The 27,155-nt window shown below is 43.1% G+C and overlaps 1 protein-coding gene across 10 annotated transcripts in view; it reads right to left on the bottom strand.

Moving 5' to 3' along the window:
- CADM1 (cell adhesion molecule 1) overlaps positions 1-27,155 on the bottom strand; it is a 278,434-nt gene that overhangs the window by 32,231 nt on the left and 219,048 nt on the right. For 6 of the 10 annotated variants that reach the window (XM_089538063.1, XM_089538065.1, XM_089538068.1 and 3 more), the window contains exons 6-8: positions 19,324-19,423; positions 15,829-16,001; positions 10,658-10,738 (exon numbers count right to left, since the gene is read on the bottom strand). In XM_089538063.1, coding sequence (XP_089394189.1) covers positions 10,658-10,738; positions 15,829-16,001; positions 19,324-19,423 — 354 coding nt within the window. The remainder of the gene's footprint in view (positions 1-10,657; positions 10,739-15,828; positions 16,002-19,323; positions 19,424-27,155) is intronic. The other 4 variants (XM_089538066.1, XM_089538069.1, XM_089538067.1 and 1 more) reach the window with 1 other exon arrangement.

The raw sequence follows: 27,155 nt of genomic DNA, 5'->3' as shown, positions 1-27,155 counted from the left end.
TCCGTTTAGTAGTTTTGTGTAGCATGGAAAATTATTTTTTGAAGCGTGGCACTGCATATTGGGCTGAGATTTAATGCTTCACTCCACACAGCTCTCTCCAGGCTGGCCTTTCCATTCAGGCCCTCCGGACTCTCTCAACACGCTCCTGGAAGAAGCCAGAAACACACCTGGAGACTTGCGTTATGGAAAACAGAAAGTGACTGTCATCAAATGTCAGGCGATTCCCTCTCAGAATGTCCGATTTGCACACCTCCGATGTGATCATCTGGAGTTACGCAACAGCAAGGCAATTTTGTTTTCTCACCAAATCCAGATGTGTTGCTGAATGAATGGTTTGGGGAGCCTGTGTGTGGGTCAGATGAGCCAGTGCACCTGTGATGCTAAAAGGAGTCCAAGAGGGTATATGGGTCCAGTAGTGCTTCTTGAGCAAGTTGGCCAGAAAGGAATTTAAATTTGTAGTTTTTCTGTGGGTTTTTCAGGCTATGTGGCCACGTTCTAGAGGAGTTTATTCCTGACGTTTCAACAGCATCAGTGGATGGCATCTTTAGAGAATGGTGGAATGGAAGAGAGTGGGACCCTGGGTTGGGAGGAGTGATTTCCATGTTAATCTGTACCTTCTTCTGTTTTTGAATGGCAAGGTCTCCCGGTTGGAGGATATGCAGAGTCTGTTTAATTAAAGAACCATTGGCCTTTGGGGCGGCCTGTAGGCGCACCTTTCCCCGCCAGATCGGGGCCTCAGTGGCCAGAGCGGCAGCCGCTGAGGCCCCGATCTGCCGCTTTCCGGGCTGCGGGGAAGTGGCAAAAGGCCCCTTCCCCGCAGCCTGGAAAGGGGTGTCCTTGGGGCTTCAAGCCCCAAGGACACCCCGTGGCGGCGGGGAGAAAGAGAAAGGGGCCGTTTGGCCCTTTTCTCCTTTGGTCCGCTGGGCGCAGCTGTCTGAAGGCTGCGCCCAGCGGACCAAACCAGGAAGGAGCTCCGAAACGGAGCTCCTTCTGGGGTCGCGGAAAGGGCGCCCTAAGCACCCTGCCGCGACCCCAATACGTCACAACCGCGCCGCCTCGTTTGGAGGCGGCGTGGTCGTGACGTATCGATGGTGGCGGCCGTGCGGAACGGTTGCTGTCATTTTGTGTGCGCACAGCGCGCACTAGGGTTAGGGCGGTGCAGAAGCACCGCCCCGCCTTAACCCTAGTACGCGCTCCACGTGTACCTTTTAGCCCGTGTGTAACGGGCCATTGTTTGCTGGGAAAACCCCCTGATCCTGGCTGGTTTTCATTTGCATTTGCTGGGTCTTGCTTTTGGTGTTTTTCAGGACTGGGAGCCAAATCTTGCTAGCTTTAAGGTTTCTTCTTTCCTGCTGAAGTTGTCCAGGTGTTTGTGGATTTCAATGGCCTCCATGTGCATTCTGAAAAACATGGAAATCATTCCTCCTAACACAGTGTGTGTGTGTGTGTGTGTGTGTGTGTGTGTGTATAAATACACATACACACACTCTCTCTCTCCATGTGTGTGTGTATATCCCATTCTCTTAGGACGCCAACCATAGATGCTGGTGAAACGTCAGAAACAAACTCTTCTAGAACATGGCCACATAGCTTGAAAAACCCACAAAAAACTATGGATGCCGACCATAAAAACCTTCGACTTCACAATTTAAATGGGACCTTGCTTTTTATGGCTGTTCAGGGAGCAAAAATCCCCATATCACAGACATTCTTCAGACCACTAAAGACTACTGATTGATTGAAAGACCACTTAACTATTAGCTTTCCTGTTATCTCAACATTGTCCCCTTTGGTTCAAGACTTTCCCTTTTATTGCGCTATAGTAGACCTTCAGAGCGCAGACTTGATTTCATAACCATCAAGCCAAAACACACCCTGGGCAGTCAGCGACTGACCGTAGCAAAAGCCTAAGCCCCTTGTAAGTTATTTCTTTCGAGGTGTGGAGGCTCTCGCCTCCTCCCTTCTTCTTCCATTTTAATGTGGCCACAGTGGATGAAAATGTCAGGAGAGCGCAACGTCAACTCTAAATTAACTTGACATTTTCCCAGGGACACAAGGAAGCCTCCACAGAAAGCCAAGATGATGCAATAAATAATTTGTGGGGACTGAAGGTTAGGAGGAGTAACTCCTTTGGCACCAGCCTGTGATGTGCTCCTGGCCACCTGACACCTGCCTTAGTGATGTGTGTAGGCCACAGCTATGTGTTTATTGCAACAAGAATCGGAGATCGTTGCTTCTGACATTCCCAAAAGGGTGGAGGAAAGGGGAAAAAAGAGAGATGAGTTTCTCCAGGGAGAACTCTGGACATTTAAGCCCATTTAATGCACGTAGTGCAGACATGCTGAAAGAGAATCTCAAACCTATTTGTCCTTCCTTGATGATAAAACAAGCTTTTTGAATCAACATGACTAATAGAAGAGTGTGTGCCGGAGCAAGATCTTGTTACAGCTAACAGGATTCCTCTCTCCTCTACTGCAGATAATTGAAAGAACTCAATCGAAGGGTGACTTTTCTTAAGCAGCGTGAGGATGTTTTGGCCTCTGATAAGCCTTGGCTCAATATTCATGGGATCTGTTGTAGATGGAACAGACCATTCTCAATGGTCTGGCACTCATTTGATTTGAAAGACATCCAGATTTTGCTCTCTAGCAAAATGTCCCAAGTTTATATCTCTAAGATCAGGTTCTCTTCTAGCATTGCTATCCTAGCCAAATTGGCGCTTCCAAAAAGCAAGCAAGAACCCTGTCTCTTTCTGCTCAACAACTTGTATTCGGTGGCACTTGGACTACTCTAAACCACGTTACCATATTGACACCATGACAGCTGCTCAGGGATAGACCCAAAACCTGGGCAGAAAATTGTACTCTTTTGAAGTCAGACTTCCACAACCAACTTTGGCCATGCTGAGCAGGGTATTCCAGATTGAAGAAAAACCATAAAGGAACTTTCCGACACTCTGGATAGTCCTATTACAAGAACTTGTGCAAACTCTCCCTTTAAAAGAGATCTAAGAAAGTGAATTCTATGTACTAAACGTGCATTAGGTAAATTGGTACTCCTCTGTGTTTGGATCTACTCTACTGCAGTTCTGCAAGATCTCTGAAGGACCTTCCCCCCCTTGAACTCAAAGAGAAGGTCCAGCATGACTTCTTCCTTAACTTTCTTGCTGCCTTCATATTGCCCCACCTCACTTTGAAAGCTTGTGTTAGAAAACAGTTGTCTTAGAGAAAGGCAACATATGGAGATAACAAGTCGAAGCTCTGGTATGAAAGTTTTGGAGAGGTGATGAGGATGCGTCTGATGACTCCGAAGACCTAACAGGACCACAAAGCCAGGCAGGATCCAATTTGTCAGTGATAACATGAAGGATTCTTTGCAAAGATGCTGATGATATCCTTCCTTCCATTAGCATGGAAACCAAGAGCCAAGCAAGACCCAGCTGCAGAGAAGGCTACAAGTCTATGTAATGCACCTAAATAATTACTAGAGCACTTGAGCAAAAGAAAAATTGGTCCATCACCTAAAGAGGGGGGAGAAGCGGGAAGGAACTAAATATATACAAGCAGATACACACATACACAACTGTCCTGGGACCCAAAGAGAAGAAGGGCTTTCATTATAAAACACAAATATTAAGGACTTTTTAATTATCTCCGAGGAAATAACAGCTGTCCAAACCGAGTATTCCAAGAGAAAGCTCCAGGGGCAATTTAAATGATGCAGCATGCTCCGCCGTATCGTTGCGCACATCTCAATTAACAAAGCTAGAAGGACATTTTAAAGGGATCTTAAAGGGTCTTTTTTGAGAAAGGGGGATAGGAGAGGGGCAACTTGCTGGCAGCAGGGTTGGGATATCAGCACAGATGGCAGGGAGGTCTCTCAGAGGAGTCATCCTTGGAAACGTTGGGAAACCAATCTCTCATCAGGGCAATTCATGGTGGCAGAGGCATGCCCAGAGAATCACGAAAAAGACCACTCTTAAAGTCCTTTCACAAGACACAATTGTGGCACTGTTCACACTTTAGCTGCCATGGCTGCATCCTGTGGGATTGTGGGGCTTGCAAGGTAATAGAGCTGCTCTCTGGCTAAGAAGTCTAAATGTTCCCTTCGATGTTGGTATATGCGAAATACTTGAAAGTAAAAATAAGAAATACAAACTGATGAATGGATCACGGAATTGTTGGATATGCTAGAAAATTAAGAACTAAAGAAAGCTAAGACAAATAAGTGGGCAAAAATGCACACACACACACACATATATAGAAGAAATGGGGGAATGACTCGTCTATATACAAGATAAATGTTGTAAGAATTTACGATATGATTTAAGTTGTATTATAAATATAAGACAAAGCTGTAGAAACAGGGAAGGGTAAACAGCTTATGAAATTTAATTTGAAAGACGATATACAGAAACGATAATGAATTTAGGAATCGGTGAAGAGTAGGTCTCCCAAAGTCTTTTAAAAGCGTATGATGTTAAACTTTATTGGGCTTTTTTCTTGTTCGCCTGATATGTATATATGTTTATTAGTAATTTTAATTAATTGTATGTCTGTTTTGTCTGAAAATTTAATAAAAAATTATAATAAATAAATGAATAAATGAATAAATAAATAAATAAATAAATAAATGTTTCCTTCGATAAACTACAAAACCCAGGTTGCCATAAAATGGAACCATGGAAGCCAAAGTGGAATTACGAAACTGTACTTTTGTAGCGTCTAAGGGCCTTTAAATTCAACGTGTGTGTGTGTGTGGGGGGGGGGGGAATCAGCGCTTTGAAAATTCACTTTTTCGAACATCGATTCATGAAATCGTAGCCATTCTGGGAAATGCAGCCTTAGTGCCCAAAGGGGAAGCTAACTGCTTCATTTCACATTTGAGGTATTTCTGGGGTTGGAATGAACCAGCGTTAAGTCTGAAGAAATATGTCCAGGGTTGATAAGTTGGCACTTCTGTTGTTGGATGGATGGATGGTCAAGAGACCACCGTCTTGTGCCTTTGGTGACTATGAGATTTGCTGGAGATTTGTGAGCCATGGATTGAAAAGGACAAGACAGGACCCTTGAGGCTGATTTTTTGTGACCCTCAAGCCCCCTTGGACTTGGAGCCCTATCTTTCTAACCCTCCAAAATGGTCAATTACTTGTCCTGGAGGTCACCTTACAAAGAAGTTGGAAGACAGCCGCCTTTGCCCTAAAACTCATAGTGTTGAAAAAACAAAACAAAAGAACTATCTCAAAATCAGAAGTGAACATTTAATGCCTTCTGGTTTCCTTGTTTCTCTGCATTACTGGCAGCCTTAATGGGAAAAGTGAGAAACTTCACTGAAGTTAGCTATAGGACTCAAAAGTAGAGCCTAAAATGGAAATCTGAATGTGAGTCTCTCATTCAGATTTCCAACCACTGGGTCTTACAGGCCTCTTTGCTAAATAATAATAATAATAATAATAATAATAATAATAATAATACTCTTTTGCTTTTGCTTTTTTAAGAGCATCAAAAAGCAGGTGGCTCCCTGGGAGGGAGGCTGGGTGGGTAAGAAGAACAACAGAAATGATCTGTTGCCCCTTCAGGCTTTTAGGGAAGCATTTTTCCTCGTGACGACTGCATAAAAACGTTGGTAATTATGCTAATTTCATTTGGAGAATGGTTTTCGGTTACACAAACCTTTCGCACGGAAGGAAGAAAATACATTCCTGGAGTTTTATACCGGCATTTAATCACTGGTGTTTGGCTGCTGAAGCTTTTAAGGCTAATGGGTGGCTCTAAAGCACTACAGAAGGCAGCGGCGAGAGGACGGAAATTCATTTTCTGTGCCCATTTGTCAGGCAGTAATATACAAGGCAAATTTAAGCGGGCGCCCCGATCTCTGGCACAAAAAGAAAAAAGGAGACGGGAGACGATGTTCCCTTCCATAACCTTTCCTCTGTTTGAAGAGAGAGAGAGAGAGCCTAAGTTAAATTCCACGTGGGGAGGAATCAAGCCTTCAGGATAAGATAAATACATACACAGCTTGTCTGCTAAGACATAGCAACGCGGCAAGATCCCATCCATCAAAAAAGGGGATTTGACAAAGTTGTTCCAGTAGCAATCTCAGCTTAACTACGCCTCGGTGCCAGATCGTTTGTTACCGGCAAGGGCCTTGGGAAAAGCCAAAGGGAGGGATGCGCAAAAGAGCTAGCAGATGGGTGGCACATGGGGATGGGATATCCTCCGGGGAAAAGGCAGGGGGTCCGGAAGGGGGGACCCTCCACGACGGTCTGCCACTGATGTAATTATTTATTTTTAGAGTATTTATACCTCAAATAAATAAATAAATAAATAAATAAATGATTATATCCCCCCCTGCCGGACTCCCTGCCTTTTCCCTGGAGGGTATCCCATCCCCATGTGCCACCCAATTCAACAAAGAAATCGCTTTGGTGACTTACCTGAGATTCTGGACCGTTGCACTGAAAGGGTCTTGGCTAGAATAGCATTAGGGCCCTCTGACGTGTGCAACATATCTGCAGCTCACTCATAGGAAACCTTTTAACCAAACGACCGGCATTGACAATGCCTTTAAGCGACTGACAAGGTCTCCTCCATTAGTTAGGCAGCATGTTCCCCCCCCCCCCAAACAAACACACATATTTAAACACAAATGCTTACTAAAATGTACATATGTGCAAATTTATGCATAATCGATTGACACAGGAGATTAGAAAGGCAGACAGTCATCCATCCAGACAAGGTTAAGGGGGGACCTGAGAATATGGGACTGTCATTCCCATGAAGGTACAGAAAACACAGAAAATTCCCCCAGAAGACTTTTTCAGTATAAAGGGACTTGTTGGTCTCCTGGTTGTGGCTACAGGTAATAGACAGAGGGACATGGAAAGAAAAGGAGGAGACGGAGGACACACAACCTGCGGCGAGGAAGATTACCGCTTCTCAGCAACATTTCCTGCAACAAAATTAAGCTAGGGCAAGGGGGTTAGACTGTTGATATATACTCTGTGTGTGTGTGTGTGTGTGTATGAATGTTCTTCTTCTATAAAAATAAAAAGACATACACACACAAACTAAGTTAGGAGTACCCAGAGGGAAACCTAGTGAAATTAAAAACCCACAGAATCAGCACAGAGGAGGCATAAAGGAGAAACCTGATTCAATTAGGAAGCAACAGCAACCAAGACCAAAGCAAGCAGAGAGGAAGAGAGGGATGGATCAAGTTCCTGGGCAGCAAGATGGGTGCAACACTCAATGTACAGTACATGTGTATAAATGACCCCTTACTCTCTCTGAACCCCACTAGACAAAACTATGCCGCTGGTTGAGGTGTCATTGCTTCATTTCCCCAAATAAGGGACAGAATCCCTCCCCACAATCCTGTACGCTTCCTTCCCTCTTAACCTCTCAGGCTCTGAGATCCAAGAGCCGTTGGACTTACTTGCCAACTCCCACTTGGGTTACGATCCTTTTAAGATCTTCTTCCCTCCGAAGTTAGACCCTCCCTTTGGATCAGTGGGGAAAATATCAGAAAATGGTGGTGCACACCATTATGGGAAGCAATACAGCCCCACAAGGAAGATGATCTCTTGGGGGTCAGTGACAAACAGGGAGGGCATGGCCAGAAAACCCACTGAAAGAGAGGGAGAGGAGAAGAGGCAGTATTGGCTGGACTTAATCCCCTCTCAGACTGCCAATCCTTTTTCTTTTGGTGCCCTGTCTTAATTCAATGGTAAGGGGTTGTTTGGTCATCCTTTGACTTGCAAAGCAACACTTAAGTTGATGGCTCTATAGAAATAAATGATAGTACAGTGGCCCTTGGTATCCACTGGGGTTTGGTTCCAGAACCCCCTGTGGATGCCAAAATTCATGGATGCTCAAGTCCCATTATATACAATGGAATATTATTATTATTATTATTATTATTATTATTATTATTATTACTACTACCGTGGGCCCTTGGTATCCGCTGGATGCTCAAGTCCCATTACAGACGAAGGCATAGTAAAATGGTGTCCCTTATACAAAATGGCAAGGTCAAGGTATGTTTGTTGGAATATATATATATATAAATCTTACATTGTTTAATCTTGTTTTAAGGGGGGTATTATGTATATATGGATGTATTTTAACCTGCTGTACGCCGCTTTGATTGCCTGGCAAAAAGCGGGATAGAAACAAAAATTTTATTTTATTATTATTATATATGGAATATTTTCAAATCATGGATAGATTGGTGGATATTCCAACAACATATAAATTCCAAATTGCAAACCTTGGTTTTGCCATTTTATATAAGGGACACCATTTTACACAAGGGGTCCTGGAACCAAACACCAGCTGATATCAAGCGCTCACTGTAACAACAATAACATTTATTTATATAGACTCTGTAATAATGGTAAGAGAGCTTTGAGGAGGGGCCAGGGGAAAAGAGTAGCTGCTTTGTACATCTGCAAGGGATTGTAAAGCAACGTCTTTGCCCCAGCTATGCTTTTTGGGAGCTACAATCTTCGTTGTGATAGCTCCAAGCCCTGCACACTGCCTGCATCTGGAACAAGAGAATGGGAATAATAATCCAGAAGTCCTTGCTCCTCAAATCCCTGTTCCAACTGACCCCTCTGGTTTCCCCATATCTGGGACTTTACTCTGCTCCTGGAAGGGCTTGGTTGGGCATGCGTGAATACTAAACTGGGGTCTGTCCCCATGAAGCACCAGAAATCACATGGAAGAGGTGTTAGCAACTGGGATGGCGCACCCATCCAGTAATACTGCCATTGGAGTAAACCGGAGAACGCACAGGGACCTGGAGACCTTCTTATTTCTTAAGATCCTGGAAGGAGAAAAATGTCACGAGGCGAAAAGCTAGACAGCACAACGGGAAGCGATTGTTAAGGCACGCTGGAAAGAAAGGTTTCTGTTATTTGCACAGATCATTAACTCCAAATATCAGAAAAAAGCAAAACAAAGGCACGAGTCCAAGGACAGGAACCAAACAGGGCGCAAAAGACACACCTTGAGTGTCAAAGCAGTGAATGTTGACTGCCATGTTATCAGCAAAAGGTGAGGGGGGGGGGGCTCATAACCAGGATCACAGGTTGCTTAGGAAGAAAGAGTAGCACTTCTCAGTAGTTGGCACCTCTTTTTAAATCAAAAGGAGAAAAACAACAACGGTGGTGCAGGAGGGAGAGAAGACTGTCAATGGAAGCAACCAGGGGATGGAGATGACAATGGAGGATGGATTTGGTGACTGGTTATCATTGGAGGAAGAAGGTTATCAGGGTATTGGAGGAAGCAATGAGCTCATGATAAAAGAAAGGAAGGATTGTTGTGGAGTGTATGTGAGGCACTTTGGCTCAGGAGCAGGAACTGGAAGTTGGGGGAAAGGATTTAACATTCGGAGGGATCTAGTTTTAGAAAGCGTCACAAAAAAAGAGGTGTTGTCGTGGCTCGAGGCTGCAGGACACTGAGGTAGCTTACAGTAATGGAAAACCAAAACGTGTCTTTGGTATGGAGAAAGAGGACCACAGATACACCCCTCAAGGTCCAAAAGGAAGATTTGGCACCTTTAAAGGCAGCAATTTGAACTGAAGCTGCATACTATTTGGGGACGTGTCACTTAGGGACTCCTTTGGTTGCATGGATTAAAGTGGATTTTTAAAAAATAGAGCATCTCTATTATTGCAAGATAACTCACTATATATTTTTTAATTTTTTGCCTGGTATTTGCACACCTTGAAGTGTTTTGGAAAATTATTCTGTGCAGAAATACTGTACATGAAAGCGCTTTCGTCAAAAATGAGGTTTTGCACAAACCCCACATTTTTCACGTGGAAAAAAAGTTTCTAGAAACCCCATGTAGGGGAATTTGGTACAAAATTAATGTTTATCACACCAAACCCAACAATTTTGTACCAATTTCTTTGTGCAATTCCTCTAGAAACCGTTTTTTCTTCACACAAAAAAGCATTTCTAGCATGAAAATTTTTCACGCAAAAAGCTTGCATCTGTTTCATGCCAATAATAATAATAATAATAATAATAAAATCTGCATGTGTTTCTGCACATAATAATTACCCAAAATATTTCAAGAAGTGTAAATATCAGGCATGAATTATGCAGAAATATTTGTTTTCTCCTGCAATGAGGATAAAAAGCAAAACCCAAAACAACGATAGTAATTATTCATCCTCATAAGCGAGGCCAAAATAGCTGAAAATACAGTGGGACCTTGGTATTTGCTGGGCTTTGGTTCCAGGATCCCAAATGGATAACAAAATCCGTGGATGCTCCGGTCCCATTAGATATAATGGCAAGGCAAAATGGTGTCCTTTATATGAAATAGAAAATCAAAGTTTGCTATTTGGAATATATATTTTCAAGCCATGGATAAGGAGGGCCGACCATATTTACTCCCCTACAAGTTAGTGGTAGGGGCATCCTTGCGGGGGATTACCACCCTTGACCCCTTCCGGGCGCATCATGCTGTTGGCGAAACAGAAAGGCGAAAGAACTCAAGAAGAAATGGGATAAATAACGGGTTGGGGGTTTCTTCCCTTTTCTCTCTGCACTTCTCCTCCCTCTCCCGCCATCCCATTTATACATAAAAATTAACACACATTATTAAGTCTTTACTCTATGGTTTATGCAAGTTACCATACCTGCGGCAGTGTTGGTGGTGGTGGTGGTAGGGATGGTAGTGATGGTGGTTGTTGTGGGTGGAGGGAGAGTTGTGGGGGGATCTAGATAAAAATATAAAACAAAACAAAAAGAAACAGAAAACAAAATAAGCAAATTAAAAGAAATGAGCAGGTTGGCAAAAACCGGTCAATAAATTAACCAAGAAGCAAAACAAAGGGGTGGTGGTGGTGGTGGTTATATGCCCCAGATTCAGTGATAGACCTTAGATTTTGGAGGAGGAGGAGGAAGAAGTTAAGGCCAAATCTGGGTCTGGAATCTCAGCCATTTCTAGAATTTATTGAGCTTGAGCGATGTCCAGCCACGAATCCTCCCCATCCCACAAACAAAGAGGACACAGAGAGGCAGCGTAAAAATTAGTCAAAGAGATGCAAGCGCATGGGATGGAATAGGAAAAGCCTGCAAGGAAAAGAATAAAGATAAAGATAAAATCTTCCCAAAACAAACAAACAAACTGCATGTTTTTTTTCTATGGCAAGGGGGGACAGTTTGCAACATATAAGACCCACAATAGTGCTTTGTCTTCCTTATGGATGGATATATATATATATATATATATATATCTGAAAAATTAGGGGCTGGGAGGGACCCCGCTGTGCTTAACAGGCTAAATATCAACAGCAGATGAGTACGTTCCCCCCCCCCCCCCCCGAATTTCTCGCCGCCTTTTTTCCAGAGCAGTTAACTTTATTATTCTCCCCTCCATCAATACATCCCAGCAGGGTATAAAACTACTTCTAAGCCAGTAATAAATACAAAAGGGAACGAGAATGTCACGACTAAATATCAAGTTGGATGCATGGAAGATTTTAGTGAGATTTCTTTTAAAATAAAGTCAATGTCTTTGTGACTTATAAATATTAATGTTCTGCCAGGGCTCAGACATTTTGCTCCGGTTTAATATATCACGTCCTCCTGACGGCCTCAACAGATAAAGATGAAGGCGATTGCTCTTTTCTCCCCTTTCTTTTTTTGGGGTTTTTAAAATAAATAAATAAATAAATAATACCCTGGACTAGAAGATGCTTGACCTGTAAAAGGCAACAGCAAACAATCTTAAGGAGCATCAAATATGTATAAAGAACAGACAGCATCACAAATTCATACAAAAAAGAAGGACGTTATTAGGGATAGAGAGAAGAAATATGGGAAGGAAACTCTCTCCCTCCCCAAAATATATCAGTGCCCAAATGATCAAACTGAATGTGTAAAGTAGAGCACCAGACTTTGAACTCAGGAATGAATCTGCAATAATGGAGCATGAAACGGTTCGGAGGCTTTTGATTTTAAATTTTATCTCGAGCATGTCAAACTTCTCATCATCACTGACACATCTGCTACTCTTTTATCTCAAAGTGAGCTCTCAGATTTCCTAATTAATACCTCCAAAACTTTAATTATGTGCTTCACCTTTATTGTGTTTGGCACAACTTCCCCGGGAGACGGGAGCCATCACCTGGGCGCTGCATTTCCCAGGGAATGGCGAAGTTTTGCAGATGCACCTGCGGCGTCTGCACCAAGTGGAGGCCGACCCCAGTGGGGGATTCTGGGTTATCAGCTTGGCTTGCTTTTAACAGTCAAAAAAGGAACTAACTATTGCAGAAGGGGAGGAAGAAGAGGAGGAGGAAGAGTGGTTGTTGACGGAGTCCGTCACTCTCTTTCAGAACCACTTTCAGGCACAAAAAGTTTGTGCAACAGTGAGTATGAATCCAGAGCTTGGAAAGGTTCCTTCTTTGGACAGCTGGCCAGGCAAGTCCAAAAAGGTAACTTTTGAGCTGTTGTGAAGGAAGGCAACAACTTCTGAGTTGTTGTGCGCAGAAAGGCAACTTTTCCAAGCACTGCCTGATCAAAGGAGTAGCCCAGATAGCTCAGCTGGATACTTTCAGGGAACTCAACAGCATGGCATGAAACCAGGGGTCAATCCCTATTTAACACCGGGACTGGATTTTGCAAGGCAAGTTCTTCTTTCTTTTGTTCAAACACCAGATTCTACCTGTTTCGCACATGACATCCAACAGAAGAGGATGCACAAGCCACTACTACTTCTTAAGCTATCTGATGTGGGGAGCGGACCATTGGTTTTTGTCCAATGTGCCAGGAATGGGTGCCATATTTGTGCCAAATGACTACAGTTGTTTCTTCCTTTCCTGGAGACTCTCTAGGAACTGATGGCTTATGGTTGGACACCAGTCAATGGACCACCACATTGAGCAGCACTGCCATAACCAAGACCCAACCCACATTCTGACCCAAAGTTAGCATATGAAAAACAGTGTTGGATATCCTGACTTTCCATCGTCATTCTGGCCAAGTACATCACATAGGCTTTGGAACAGATGTCAATAGGCTGAAAGGAACCAGCCCTGTCAAGCTGGAACATGTTTATATCGAAAGACTTCTACTTAATCCATGGGCCAGGGAAAGGGGGCATGATGGGCTGTAGAGCTCAGAAAAGTCCCTTTTCGGCTCCCAAATCCAAGAATTGCCCCTAGCCAGCTGCTGTAGTCCATAAAAGTAACCTTCCAGAGCTTGAACAGAAATAGCAAATACTGAGCCAGGCAACGTTGAGATGTGTGGTCCGGTGACTAGCACGCCTTAGGCCAGGATTGTGAACCATTTTTCAGCTTCTTTTTCCTCCTCCTTACAGGAATGCCAGTCATCTAAACTTGCCAGACCTGCGAGGCATGTCAGTCGCCACTGACAGCACATCTCCCCTGAGACATTCCTGCTGCAAACTGATTTGTCTTTTTCGCTTGGCATTTTGGCCAAGCAGGTAAACTATGCAACTCTGCTCCAGAGAAGAGCAAATGGGTCCTATGAGGAACCAGGAAAGGTAAACATGGGCTCCCTTCCGCTATCAGCATTTTCTTTTAACTTCTAGAACGCCTGGAGCATCACCACATTCACGGATGGTCCATCCATGGAAGCATGGTTTTATTTCAGTGAAATACAATGGTGAAGCTTCTCCTGTGAGGAAGGAGAGGTATATACAGGAAGGTTGGGGGCCAGGATCCGGCTGGGAAGATCGACTGGTAACTGATTGGTGGCCCTATGCATCTATGAGGATGCACACAAATGGATCCTGGCCAGTTACAGCACATAGGCAACTGCTCTAAGAATAGAGAGCTCCAAGGAGATCTTGGAGGGTTGCATCATCCTCATCCTCATCCTCATCCTCATCATCATCATCATGTTGGTTGACCCCAAACATCCTGTAGGAGATGTGAGGGACATCTTTGCCACGTTTTGGCCAATTTTAGCAACAGGAAATAACTGAAAGTCATTTCCTATCTACTTCTTATTGTAAGAGAAAGGCCTCTCCTGGAACTAAAATATCCAGGGGGGGGGGAAGGTGGTGAATATGCCCCGCAGGGTATTTGGGGGCAATCTTTAGATACTTGGGGAAACATATAGTTTGTGGGCCATGCTTTGTGAACTCCTGGCCTGCAGTTATTTTGAGAGAGTGTGTCTCTACTAACAAGGAGTGGTCCTTCACTCTTTCTACCTCAAGCATTCTTCAGTCATCCTTATCTCATATTTTGCTTTAGAATAGGGGGATACACTAATGGCCTAGGTTTAACTTGGGAAGTCTGAAAGCCTATGTATTAATGTGAGCCCAGGAAGGTTTTAATACACTTTTTAGATAGCGATGCCAGCTGAGTTAGCAACCAGAGATTATCTGCATAGCCCTGACTGTCATTTGTGTCTCCTTGTTTCTTGGGTGTTTCCTATAAACCCGATACTTAATAATGATGAAAGAGAATCTTGAATTTTTAGTCCACATCATGACAGGCTTCAAAGACTTGAATATCAGTGAAGGCATGGTTTGGGCAGGTGAGTAAGTAAGGAAAAAGCTTTACATTTGGCAGAACTGTGCAAGTAAAGAGAGGGTCTCGGAAATCCTGTCTGCGAGTGGAAGTTGCAACCAGCTTGTTTTGTGTTTCTGGCCCCAGGAAGGAAATCTAATATGCTACTTTCTGATTTGATGTCAGTGCTTGTCGAGGCATAACAACCATTGGCACAGCACAATAAAATGGGATGCTGCACTGGGTGAGAAATGCAGATCAGCGAGTGGCATCAACCACTATATGAGTCACAATTTTCAGCTATTGCAGAGACCAGGTGGGTGATAGTGGTAGTGGGGAGTTAGATGGGAAAGAAACCAATGGGAACATCTCAGCCATTCGGTATTTTGAAGCCTTAACACCAGTCATGAGATTTCACATCACCCCCTAAAGTCTTCCTAACCAGAATCCTGCAAAACGGAGGGGACGTGAGAACGCAATGTTCTGAAAAGCAGCTGGCTCTCAAATTCCTGATGTCTGGATTAATCTGTCCTCTCTGCCTGCTTCTGCAATCTACCAACTGGAAATGCTGTCATTTTCAACACCAGAGTCTTCCCAAGGTTTGGAGGAGGAAAAGGTTCTGTAAGGTAGTCCTTAGGAGAAAAACACATATTTCGTTTTGCTTTTAGCAGGCTGAGCTATGGCTGTTTATGCCACAACTCCGGAAAAAATGTTGGGGGTGGGAACAGCAGCGAGAGTAAAAATAGAAGTAAAGCAGGTACACATCACAACACGTCCATGTAGCAAACGTTGAAGGGTGACTGAAGATAAGCAGGTGGGTTTTTTTCCTTCCAGGTTATGCACTGAGTTGCATTATGTGCATGTGTCTCTTAAGATATTTAACTCGCTAAGGAGAGGGAAAAATCCTAAACCTACACTCTTCCTTTGGGTGTTACTGTAAGGGAACTGACAGAATACAAATGGGGGGATATGAGAGAAGCTGCCCTGGACTGTCAAATGATGACTCCAGGAGGCTTATCTCCCCACCTCCAGCTAGAGGTTTCTGACCCGCATTGCATCTGACAGCCTCTCTGGCTTCCCAAACAAGCCTTTTGTAACAATGTGGGGGAATGGCAAGAGACATCTTTTCACTGTGCTGCCTTCAGTTTTCCTCTTTAAACTATTCCTCCAGGGAAAAGGCTGTGCTGGGACCCTTCTCAGCCTGCAGTCCTTAACCCAAAGCCCACTTAAGTCTCACTCTCCCCCTGCGGTCCAACAACTAGCCCCCCTCTCCCCGCAACTGTTTGGGAAGAGACGCTCGGAAAGACGGCATGATTCGTCCCACGTACCGTATACGTAAAGTATGTAATCGGAAAAGGAGGTCCCCACTTCGTTGGAAGCCTCGCAGCGGTAGGTGCCGTTGTCGCTTTTGTTCAGGCTCTCGATATGGAGGTTCGATCCTGACACTATAATGTGTTGCGGCATCTCGTCGTCTACTCTTAACCATGTCACATCTGCAGGCCTGAGGAGGTGGAGGGGGGAAGATGGGAGGAAAGAAGAGAGAAATAGATTACTAACCCTTTCAAAAGTCAAGCCACAGTTACATAAATCCCTCCAACGTGAACAAGTTCAAATCTAACCAAGAGTCAATATGGTTGGAGCCTGCATGTTTTGACTGTGCTTAAAAGACCGGTAGCCAACGTTGGAAAATTAAACATTCAATAGTCAGAAGATCTTACTGTTTTAGCTATGGATGAATTTATTTATTTATTCATCCTATATCTGAAGGTCTCAAATCTGTTTGGAGCAATTTAGAACAATAAGATATTTTTTGTAAAAAGCATATTAAACACTTTTTAAACGCTTACTACATGACACTTTATAACCAGTAGGGAAAGAGATCTTGTCACATCTTTGAGACTAATGGTGCTACAAGAGCTCTTTACATACTAGTTTTACAGACTAACATGGCTATACCTTTGAATTCTACCACTTTAAAACCAGTTAGTACAGTTTAAATTAAGCCACATTTTGACCTGGCGGTGGAAGGACACCAGCATTTGCACCAACTGGGGTTCTAAAGGGAGGGCATGGGTGCCACAGAAGTGAAGGTCCTGCTCTCCTGTCCTCCTACAGTGGATTGCCAATGTATTTTATTGATGCCAGCCTTAAGACAATGTCTTTGGGAAATATGACCACTTGTACTAATGTATACACCTAGCCCATGTTTGTATCCTCTATACTTTCCCTTCCTTTCCTGCTTCACCATTTACTTTCCCACCTTCTTTCTTTGCAATCATATTTTGAAAACCCAGTAAAATGGGGAAAATGTAGAGTAATAAATGCACAGTAATAAAGAATCTAGCCCAAACAGTGGGAGTCAAGTCACATTGAAAACCACAATATGTGATACCTAAGAAACACAACATGCAATAAAATATACCGCACATGGGAGGAAAGGGGCATGCAAGGTACAATGCTTGAAAATCAAAAACACAGCTCTTATTGCAGCTATGCAATTCCATCCCATGGGTCTTTTGCTTGGGAAGAAAAGTCCACTCAGTACAGGATGACTGTCGGGTAAGCATGCATTAGGACTGCAGTCTCAGATTTAAATTCATGGTGAAAGGTGGCAGGAAGAAGAGGGTGTTTTGTGTGTCTATGTCAGGGGGAGGGCAGGGAGAGGGAAAGAAAACCTTCTATAACTGAAAAGGTCAAAACGGGAGGTTATCGATCAGGAGTGTCTACGGTAGGGCAAATTCATTAAGAGAGACTGGAGAAAGAGAGGCTCAGGAGCAAAGGAGGAAAACAACATTGGCTGGAAAAGAAGAATTAAAGCTGAGCAAAGCCCACAACATGTCTGGCTAGATAATGCAGTGAAGGAAACCACACCGGCTGCATTCTTAACACAAGAGGTTTGTGGGTCCTCCAATGCCGAGACGGTTTTACTGGACATTTGCGTCCAAAGAGACGCTGCAAGGTGCACTTAGTTGTTCAGCAATCCCACATCAGGGGAACAGTGACCCAGGGTTATAGCAGACAACTTTTGCAGCAGAAAACCTTTTAGCATTTCCACGTTTATGGGGGGGAATGAAAGGAGAGACTTTCCTTAATTCAGTATTGGTGGGGAAGGGCAGCATCTCCCAGAATTTTGCCCGTGGCATTTTCTTTTAGAGAGATAACGTTTCCCAGCACCTTTTTGCTTTTTATCAGCAATCAAATTTCCTTTGGGCCCTTCGTATCTCTGCAGCCGCACAATCTGCTTCTGTCACCAAACAATTCAGAGCTGCTGACTAAAAGTGCGGTAGGATTCAGCAGAGAAGGGAGAAGCCCCTGTTTCCAAAGCCTTGATTGTCACACAAGGAGCATCACAAGACCAAAGGAGACCAAGACTGGTCAAGAGACACTGCCAAGAACGACACATGTGCAAGAAAATAGGATGCCTGGAAGTAGCAGGCCAGAAGTGAGACCTGGCTGGCAAAGTCTTTAAAAGTAATAATCTCCATTTGCTGGTAAAGAAGTCGGGTCCAAGACCCATTTACACTCATCCCTCCATATTTGCGGCTTTGATATTTGCTGATTTGATAATTCACAGATTTTATTAATATGTTATCTCTAGGAATATCTAGGTCCTCCAATGCAACTCTATGGTCAACTTTAACTAAAAGTTGCAGTGAAAGACTTAGAGATTCCTAGAGAGAATATTCTACTAGGCATTTGTAGCTACTCCAGTGCAGTTCTATGGTCAGTGTCTGTTGGATGTTAACCACAGAGTTGCACTGGAGGACCTAGAGATTCCTAGAGAGGTGTCCTCTCAGGTAACAACATGGTGTTTCTGTTATTTGAGGTTTTTCCATATCCACGGGGGTCTTGTGCCCCTAGCCCTAGAGAATATGGGGGGGGGGGGGGACAAGTGTATTTTGTTAACTGAGGTTCTGTTGTTGTTGTGTGCCTTCAAGTCATTTCTGGCTTATGGCCACCCTAAGGCTATGAAGGGGTTTTCTTGGCAAGCGTTGTTCAGAAGAGGTTTGTCATTGCCTTCCCCTAAGGCTGAGAGAAGGCGACTTGCCCAGTTGGTCACTCAGTGGGTTTCATGTCTGAGCGAGGAATCAAACCCTGGTCTCCAGGGTCATAGTCCAACACTTAAACCACTATATAGCTTATGGCAACCCTACGGCGTGCCACCCCTATCCTGCTTTCTTTACCTCTGATATTCTTTAAATATTTTGATCAACTTTGCTGATCTCCCTCTTGTTTCTCACCAGCCCTATTTTCCCTATTCCTCAGTTGCCTTTGCTATTTGATGGTGTGCTATGTTAAACTGAATCACATTTATGTACAAATCAGGTCTTAAACTTATTTTGGTAGTATGGTTTGGATAGTAACTTTGGACTATGATCCAGAATGGACTGACCTCCCCACTGACATGTGTTGCTATTGTTGTTGCCGTTGTTGTGTGCCTCCAAGTCATCTCAGACTTATGGAGATTTTAAGGTGAAGCTATCATGGGTTTTTCTTGGCAGGATTTGTTCAGAGGAGGTTTATCATGGCTGTCTCCTGAGGTTGAGAAACTGGGACTTGGCTGAGGTCACCCAGTGGGTTTTATGGTCGAACTGGGAATTGAACCCTGGTCTCGAGTCACAGTCCAATACTCTAACCATTACGCCACACTGGTGGGGTTAACTGAAGTATACCTGTACTCTATACCACATCAATACAGTAATGGCATTTTACCTTATTTTTTCTAGCAAACAGAGCAACTTTATTTTTTAAAACATAAATCTCTAGCAGCATAGGAACCCAGTCCAGCCCAGTTACTGGGATGTTTGTGGGCTTCCACTTACTCTGGTTTCCCCTTCACTTGGCACAGAAGGTCAAGGAGGTCTCCTTCTCTTGTGAGTGGCTGCGCTGGGGAATTCTGTAACACTTGCACTTCAGGCTTATCTGTACAACAAACACACAAAACAAACAATGAGAGACAGAGAAAGAATGCAAGCGGCGTGTGGCGTAGGGGGACAAAAAATGTGACCCAATGAATTCCTCGCTGGCTGGTGTTTCTGCAGAATGGATTCCTAAAACGAAAGCCCGCGAACAAGGCCGCTTCACCTTCCCGCCCCTCTGCGTCGCACCCTCCTCATCAGTAAATTATCCTACCATTTCAAAATCTTCAGCCCCCCCTCCCCAAATTAAGTTGACTAATAACTTCCAAAGCCTAACATGGCGATAAGGCCTCCGTGCACCAAGGGCAGCGGCCCCCACTGGTTCTTGCAAAATGAAATTTTGTTAAATTGAAGTTTATCTCTGAACTCACTCGAGCTAACGGAAACTCATTTGCCTTCATGCTGAGGTGAAACGGCAGATTTGTGGCGTTCGGAATTGATACGTTTTATCATGTATCATATTTTATGGGCTGACAATACTTTGCGCCGTGGCATATTAATACGCTGGGCTCCGGTGGGAGCTTCGAGGAAGAAACGGCGCAAGGCTGCCTTTTGTTTGAACAAAGGAGAAGAGGTTTCCACAAGCACCAGAAGAATTTTGCAAATCCCCAAACAAAAACACACCAAGGGATTTGTGTTTTTTTAAACACTTGGGGAGGGGGTCTGGGAATCCTTCCGGAGGACCTGTAAAACAAGAACTGAAGCCCGCCATCACAGACTCCATTGCCTTCAGCACATGCAGGGTATCACGCCGTCAAAACAAAATGCTTTCCGATCAAGACAATCCATGGAGGTGTTCCATTTGTGCTGTCAAGAACCCTACTGAATCGACCGATAACAATCTCTTAAGACGGCTAATGATAAACACCCAGAGTTCAAAGACATAGTCATGTTAGTACAGAATATCAGAATGCAAAGGGATCTTGTAGCACCTTTGAAGCTAATTGAGAGAAAGACGTTGGTAGAATGAGGTTTTGTAGACTGAGTCTACATGCATCTTATGAAGTAGATCAAGTAGCATGAACTTGCATAGACTAAGTCTACCTGCATCTGACCAAGTAGATCAAGTAGCCTGAGCTTGCATAGACTAAGTCTATATACTTTTGATGAAGTAGACCAAGTAGAATGAACTTTCATAGACTAAGTCTACATGCTTATGATACACTAGACCAAGTAGCAGGAGATTTCACAGACCAAGTCTCCATGCTTCTGATGAAGTAGACCAAATAGCATGAGCTTACATAGACTAACTCTACATGCTTCTGTAGCATCAGCTTTCATCAGTCCAACCACACAACCCAAGAACTCCACTGATGGTCACCCAGCCTCTCCTTAAAAACCTCCCAAGAAGGAGACTCCATCACCCTTCAATTTAGCAACATATTCCACTGAGGAACAACTCTTACCGATTCTCAATTAGTCTCAAAGGTGCTAAAAGATCCCTTTGCATAATAAACACAGAGGTATTTTTCTTTCATTAAAAAGGAATGGCCTCAGATTTTAGCATCTCTTGCCATCCTGGGATATAAAATGAGGTAGGCAACAGACATTTACTCATGAATGCTCTGAAACAGGAGCATCTCATAGTTAAGGTTTGTGGAAACAGGGGTGAACTGATGAATACTGTGGCACAAGGAATAGCCAATAACTAAGTTTGAGGGATCTGTGGACCATCTGTAACACCAGAGATCCCAATTTGTGTGCCTTTGAGGGAGACAAGTGCAATTTTTGTGCCTTTGAGGGAGACAAATCAGGGATCTGGATAGTTTTGCAAGCCCCACAGGTAAAAAAGTGCTGGCCTAGAAGAAGAACCCCTTGGTGGATGTGCGCCGTGTTTATGGGTCTAGACATAAAATGGTCTATTTGGGATTTCTGCTCCTCATAGGAAGCTGTCTTTTTGGCAAGTCACACACGAAGAGGAAAACACATATCTGTACTTTCACGCAATGCTTCACTTAAAACAAAATGGTAGCAAGTTATCCTGTAAAAAATATATATATTAAGGGGATCTTAGGCAGCAAATATTGCGGAATCTAGAGAGGAACACAGAAAAGGTTAATTAGTATGAAAGAATATGAGGAAAAGAGCATGAAGGAGCGCACTTGGAATTTGATGGAGATACGGCATATCTATGCTCAGACAGACAACTAGGCATATATAGATATATGCACATTTACTTTTATTTCAAATACAAAAGCATTTTTGTGCAGGTAATGTGAGACAGTACATAATCATCTTCTTTCCCAGGGCAAGGAGAAGGTCTGCCCTTTGCCCGCTGTCGGGGGATAAAGAGTAAGCATGTTGCCTTGACCACATAAAACTTTGCATGTTCTCCATGTCAGAATATTAGAGGATGAATGCCTTTCTTTCCTCCCTCCACCTCAAGTGTTGCAACCTGCATTTGAATTTCATGAGGCAAGGACAAGTCAACTCTCCCTTTCTTTCTCTCTTCAACAAGAATGTCATCCTGGTCTCAATGCTGTTGCAAATGACGGGGGGAAAGGAAAAGGGGCAAGAAAAGAGTATTATTTGTGAAGTGTTCAAGAAGTCTACAATGCACACACAAACAAAATATACACACACACACATATATATATATATATAGGTAAGGTCTGCCCAGTTGTACATGTTAACAGAGGAGGGAAATATAAGGGGAAACTGGAGAAGGAAGATAAGGCTGAATGCAATTAAATATAAGTTAGTCTTTAAGCATGCTTCAAAAAGAAGAGAATCAATTAAATGGATATCACTCGGTAACCGGTTTAATAGATAATGGACACCACTATCCAAATACGATACAGAGAATGTGGTTTAATGAGAAACAAAGAGGCAAAGAAGAAGAAGAAGATGAAGGCTGCGAAGGAAATGACAGAGAAATCAAAAACGAAAGGAGCTGGGGGGAAAATAACAGAATCTTAAATGGAATGGGAAAAAAGGTAGTTTAGCAAAGAGAAATCAAAAGCAGAGAAACATGATCCCATTTGCATGCGTAATGCAAATCTAGGAACAAGAAGCTTAAGCTGGGAATAGGGAAGATTAAGCAAAAGCATGACAATACTATTTTATGGAATGATAATATTTTGCGGCATGGCAGTACCAACAGAAATATTGAATTGTAGCAATATTTAATAACCTCACCATCACCTACAAAAAGGAAAGAAAGTGATTCTCTCATGATGAAATTTCAGAAGGAAGGAGAAGAAGGAACAAAAAAATATAATGATTTCTAGCTTGAAAAGAGAAATATTCACTTCATCAATAGAAAAAAAAAGGAGGGGGGGAAAAGCAAACAGAAGAGTCCAGAGCAAGGAGGAAAGAAACCAAGAAATGTTGTCCTTGAAAGATTTAGCTTTAAAGAATGAGCAGACAGCTGTGAAGGAATGGAAAGACAAGATCAAAGATTAAAAAATAAAGAACCCAGATCAGAGACTGCAAAGCATAACTGAATATCATCAGCAGAAACACAATAATTTATATGAAAGGACTGGAGAACATAACAGAATGAAAAAAGAGAAAAAGAAGGAGCGAAAGGTCTGGCACAAACTTCAGGATCTCCAACCGAGGAAACGAAAAAAAGAACCACTAACCGACACACAAAAAGAGGGAACAGAGAAGACAACTATGAAAACCAAATTTAAGCTCGACAGAAATGAAAACAGAGGACACATCAAGCAGAAGGGAATTCTGTCACTCCTTTTTAGACACAAAAAAACTACAGTTTAAAGCCTGAGGGGAATGACATTCCCAGACTTTTGATCTCAAGTCCTTTCTGATATACTAGACAGCAATGCTAACCGTTGACTTATGTCAACTAGATCTCGATGTTCTCCTTTCCATTGGCTTTCATGATAATAATAATAATAATAATAATAATAATAATAATAATAATACTTTATTTATATCCCACCTCTCCCTACGAATTGAGGCGGGTTACAAAAGGCAAAAAGTAACAATCAAATACATTATACATTTAAAATTTTACATAATCCCCTACCACTAACCTCCCTCCCTACCTTAAAAACATAACAAAATAAAAACAACAATATAAAATACTAATTAAAAGTGATTAAAATTACAGGGGCTTGAGGCGAGACATCTTTCATGGGGTTGACAAGAGCTTTCAATAATCAATAATCAGTGGAAGGGGGTTTAATCTTGACGGAACTCAGGACAAGCTGGCCAACTAGAGAGGTCCATCTCCCATCTAGGATAGAGCTTCTCACTTCTAGGCACTATCCCATCTTGCTATCCTTTCCATGGGCTTCTTGGTGGAACTTCAGACGAGATGGCCAACTAGAGAGGTCCAGCTCCCATGTAGGATAGTGCTTCTCTGATGAAGCAGACCAGTTATTTCTTCCCTGGGGTAATGGCAACCCTATGACCGAGAGACCTCTAGGAGCTCTTGCCATCAAAGGCTCTGCTGAGATCTTGCAAACTCAGGGCAGCTGTGGATTCCTTGATGGAGTCAATCCACATGTGCTGTGGTCTTCCTGCATTGCCTTTCACTTTCCTGAACACTACTGTTTTCTCAATGGGTCACTATATCTCAAGATGTGTCCAAAGTAGGACCCCCATGGCTTAGACATTTTGGCTTTCTATGGAGCATTCAGGCTTGATTTGCTCTCAGAACCAATCATTTGCCTTTTTGACAGTCCATGTGTCCGTACAACTCTTCTCCAGCAACACAATGCAAATTTTTGTTAAGGTAGTAATGCCCAGGAGCACATCTACAGTACTTTGTTAACTCAGGTATCTCCATACTGTATTTCTAGAAATGTGTTGTGTGGGGCCACCTGTCTGCAGATCATCTTTACTGAAGAGCACCGATCTAAGGCACACTTGTCTTTGATAGGCTTGATTAAACTGGACAACTGAGTTTCTTCAACAGGTGACCAAGGGGGACCTTCTTGGTGGCATTTCCCAGGTTCTGGAACTATGGAATTCCTTTCCAGACCATCCCTTCTTGGTAGCAGTTAAGGACATTTTTGTTTCAACAAGCATTTGGAAATCATCTGTTTCTGGGGACAGGGATTTGAGTAATGTCCTTCACTGTCCGTACTTGTTGCTTTTTCGTGGGCATGCCCATGCTTTTTAAATTGCTTTTAACTCTTTTTAATTGTTTAAATACATTTTAGTTTTTGCATATTTTCACAGCGATGCAGACTTCCTCTGTATCTGATTTATTGTTTTCAAGCTGTCTTTGAGACCCAGGCAGGAAATAAATGAATAAGTATTAACACTTCCCTAACAGTCCTTGGAGCCTTTGCCTTTTTCTCCTTCCACCTCTATCTTTTGCTAGTGCCTTGGCTCCAGGACAACCTTTATTTACAGCAACTTACATGCACTTGCGCTAGAGATACTATCCTTCACTAATTTACATCTTGAAAGAAGCAACAAGTATTTTTTAAATTAACTTTCTTCCTGTTGTGAGAAAGTCTTCCAAGACTGTTGTGGAAGACCATTCACAGTTTGGGATTTACAGTATTGTGTGCAACATTTGCACACGGTTGCTTTATGAAGAAAACATTTTCTGGGTATCGGACAGCATTTTTCTGTGCATTTATTTAAACAAAAAATCTATGAAAAAACATTGGAGGTTTTGTATAGAAAATGTACAAAACAACCATGAGAGAATTTGGCATAGGATAAAGCCTGAAGTATGAAGAACCTCACTAGTCCATGATGCTCCTTGTCGCCATTTCTAGACACATTTTAGACCATTCTCCACATATTTTCAAAGGTGTTTTTCTTTTCCAACCCTAGATTTCACACACTTGCAAACTCTCACCAAGTTGGCTTGGACCCAACTGACCCAGCAGTGATGTGTGAGAGCTGATGACCCACCATGGGGCAAAATATCCGCTGATGGCCTCCTCTGAAGGTTTTTGGCTGCCGTAAGAAATCTTCCCGTCGCTGATAGTCCCTTACGGATCTATGTATTTTCCTCCTCCACTGGCTAATGAGCTCTCTCTTATGAGCAAGTTGCCTGCTTGCTTCTCTGAAATGGCGCCATTTATAACTCATGCAGTGCTGCAAAGTGGCACAACTCAAGGGAAGATTGACATACTAATGCCCCATTGAAATCAGCGGACCCGGGTGGGGGGTGGGGGGAAACTCAACTCTGCCTTCCACTCTTGCTGATTTCTAAAGGACTTAAGTGGGCCTCGCTTCCTGGGTGCAAAGGTAGCTTTGCTTGCATCTGGATGCCGTGCCCAACACTTTCTCCTCCACAGCATCCAGGAGCTGGGCCAAAGAGCCACTTAGCTGTGAGAGATCAGAAATTCATTTGGAAACGGTGTTTCTTTTGCTCATGAAATACAGCCATGGCTAAACCTCTCTATCACAGAAGTTGGGCTGGCTATGCTTACGGAGAAAGCTCCCAGGCCAGCGTTTGCAACCAGAATGATAGCCATAGCTCTGGTGGATTTATCAGGGTGGCAACCCACAGAATCAGTATTTGTGTATGGACATTTGCATCAGATATAACTTGGATCATACAGGTTGAGTCTCCCTTATCCAAAATGCACAGGACCAGAAGCTTTTTGGATTTCAGATTTTGGAATATTTACATATACAGTGGGCTTTTTCTATACACAACGCTCTCCCTCACATATGGGAAAAACCACCTATGCGGGAATCCTATGGAAGTGGACGGTGGCATGGGCGTGCCTGTGGTGCCCATGTCATTTTGTCTGCCAGCGTTTGCCATCCGTGTGAGGTCAAGTCCGTGGATGGCGCAGGCATACTGTATGTAGTGAGATATCTTGGAGATGGGACTCAAGTTTAAACACAAAATTCATTTGTTTCATATACATACTATACACGTAGCCTGAAGGTAGTTTGATACATACTGTTTTTAATAATTTTGTGCATGGAACATAACGTCTGTGTACACTGAACCCTCAGAAAGCAAAGGTGTCACTATCTTAGCCAGACAAAGTTTGGGATTTTGGAATATTTCGGATTTCAGAATCCCACATAAGGGAGACTCAACCTGTAAACATTAGGATAACCCTGGAGCGAGCCTCTATCCAGGGTTAATGTACCTTACAGATGGACTGCTTCCTTGTGTCTGCTACCCCAAATTTTTTTAATTGCAACTTTTTTAAAAATGGCCTCATTGGGGTATGTTGGGTACATGTTTTTTCACTTCCCTGACCTGATTTAGTTACTTCAAGGGGTTTTTTTTGGTGGGCAGAAATTCTGGGCCTCAAATGGTCTAAAGGAGCATGCAGGGGCATTTTGAGTGTGTGTGTGTGTGATATATATTCCAAGGAGCTGTCTCTTGTGTCCTCAACCCACGTTGTCTGTGATGGTGGTGGAACTGAAAGAAAGATTTCACCTGAGGTTCTTAAAAATTGGGCATGGTTGCAATCCAAAGACAAGACCTTTCTGAACCAAAATGTGGTCTTCCCCTCCAGATGCCAACACATACCTTTTGGACATAAATCTATACCAAATTTTGGACAAAAGCATAATCTAATGGGAGGAATGCTGAGCTGGAGCAAGGAGAAAGCAAACACATTTCTCCAGTCTTACAATCCAGCAAATGGAGGAAACAGAGACAGCCAGAAGGTTAGGAAGCACCACGTTCCTTTTGCCCGATGGTGCTGTTGTTGATACTCATCTCCAACAGAATGACAAGTGCTGAAGACAGAAAGCACAGCTTTCGTGGGAGACGCAGGGTTCGTTTTTCATCTCCTCTTTTTTTCGTTGGAGATGCCCTACACGCACCT

Source organism: Sceloporus occidentalis, unplaced genomic scaffold, assembly GCF_023333645.1.
Source record: "Sceloporus occidentalis isolate IW3139 unplaced genomic scaffold, rSceOcc1.0.p SCAF_9, whole genome shotgun sequence".
Taxonomy (NCBI): Eukaryota; Metazoa; Chordata; class Lepidosauria; order Squamata; family Phrynosomatidae; genus Sceloporus; species Sceloporus occidentalis.
This window is presented reverse-complemented; position numbering and strand designations above follow the sequence as displayed.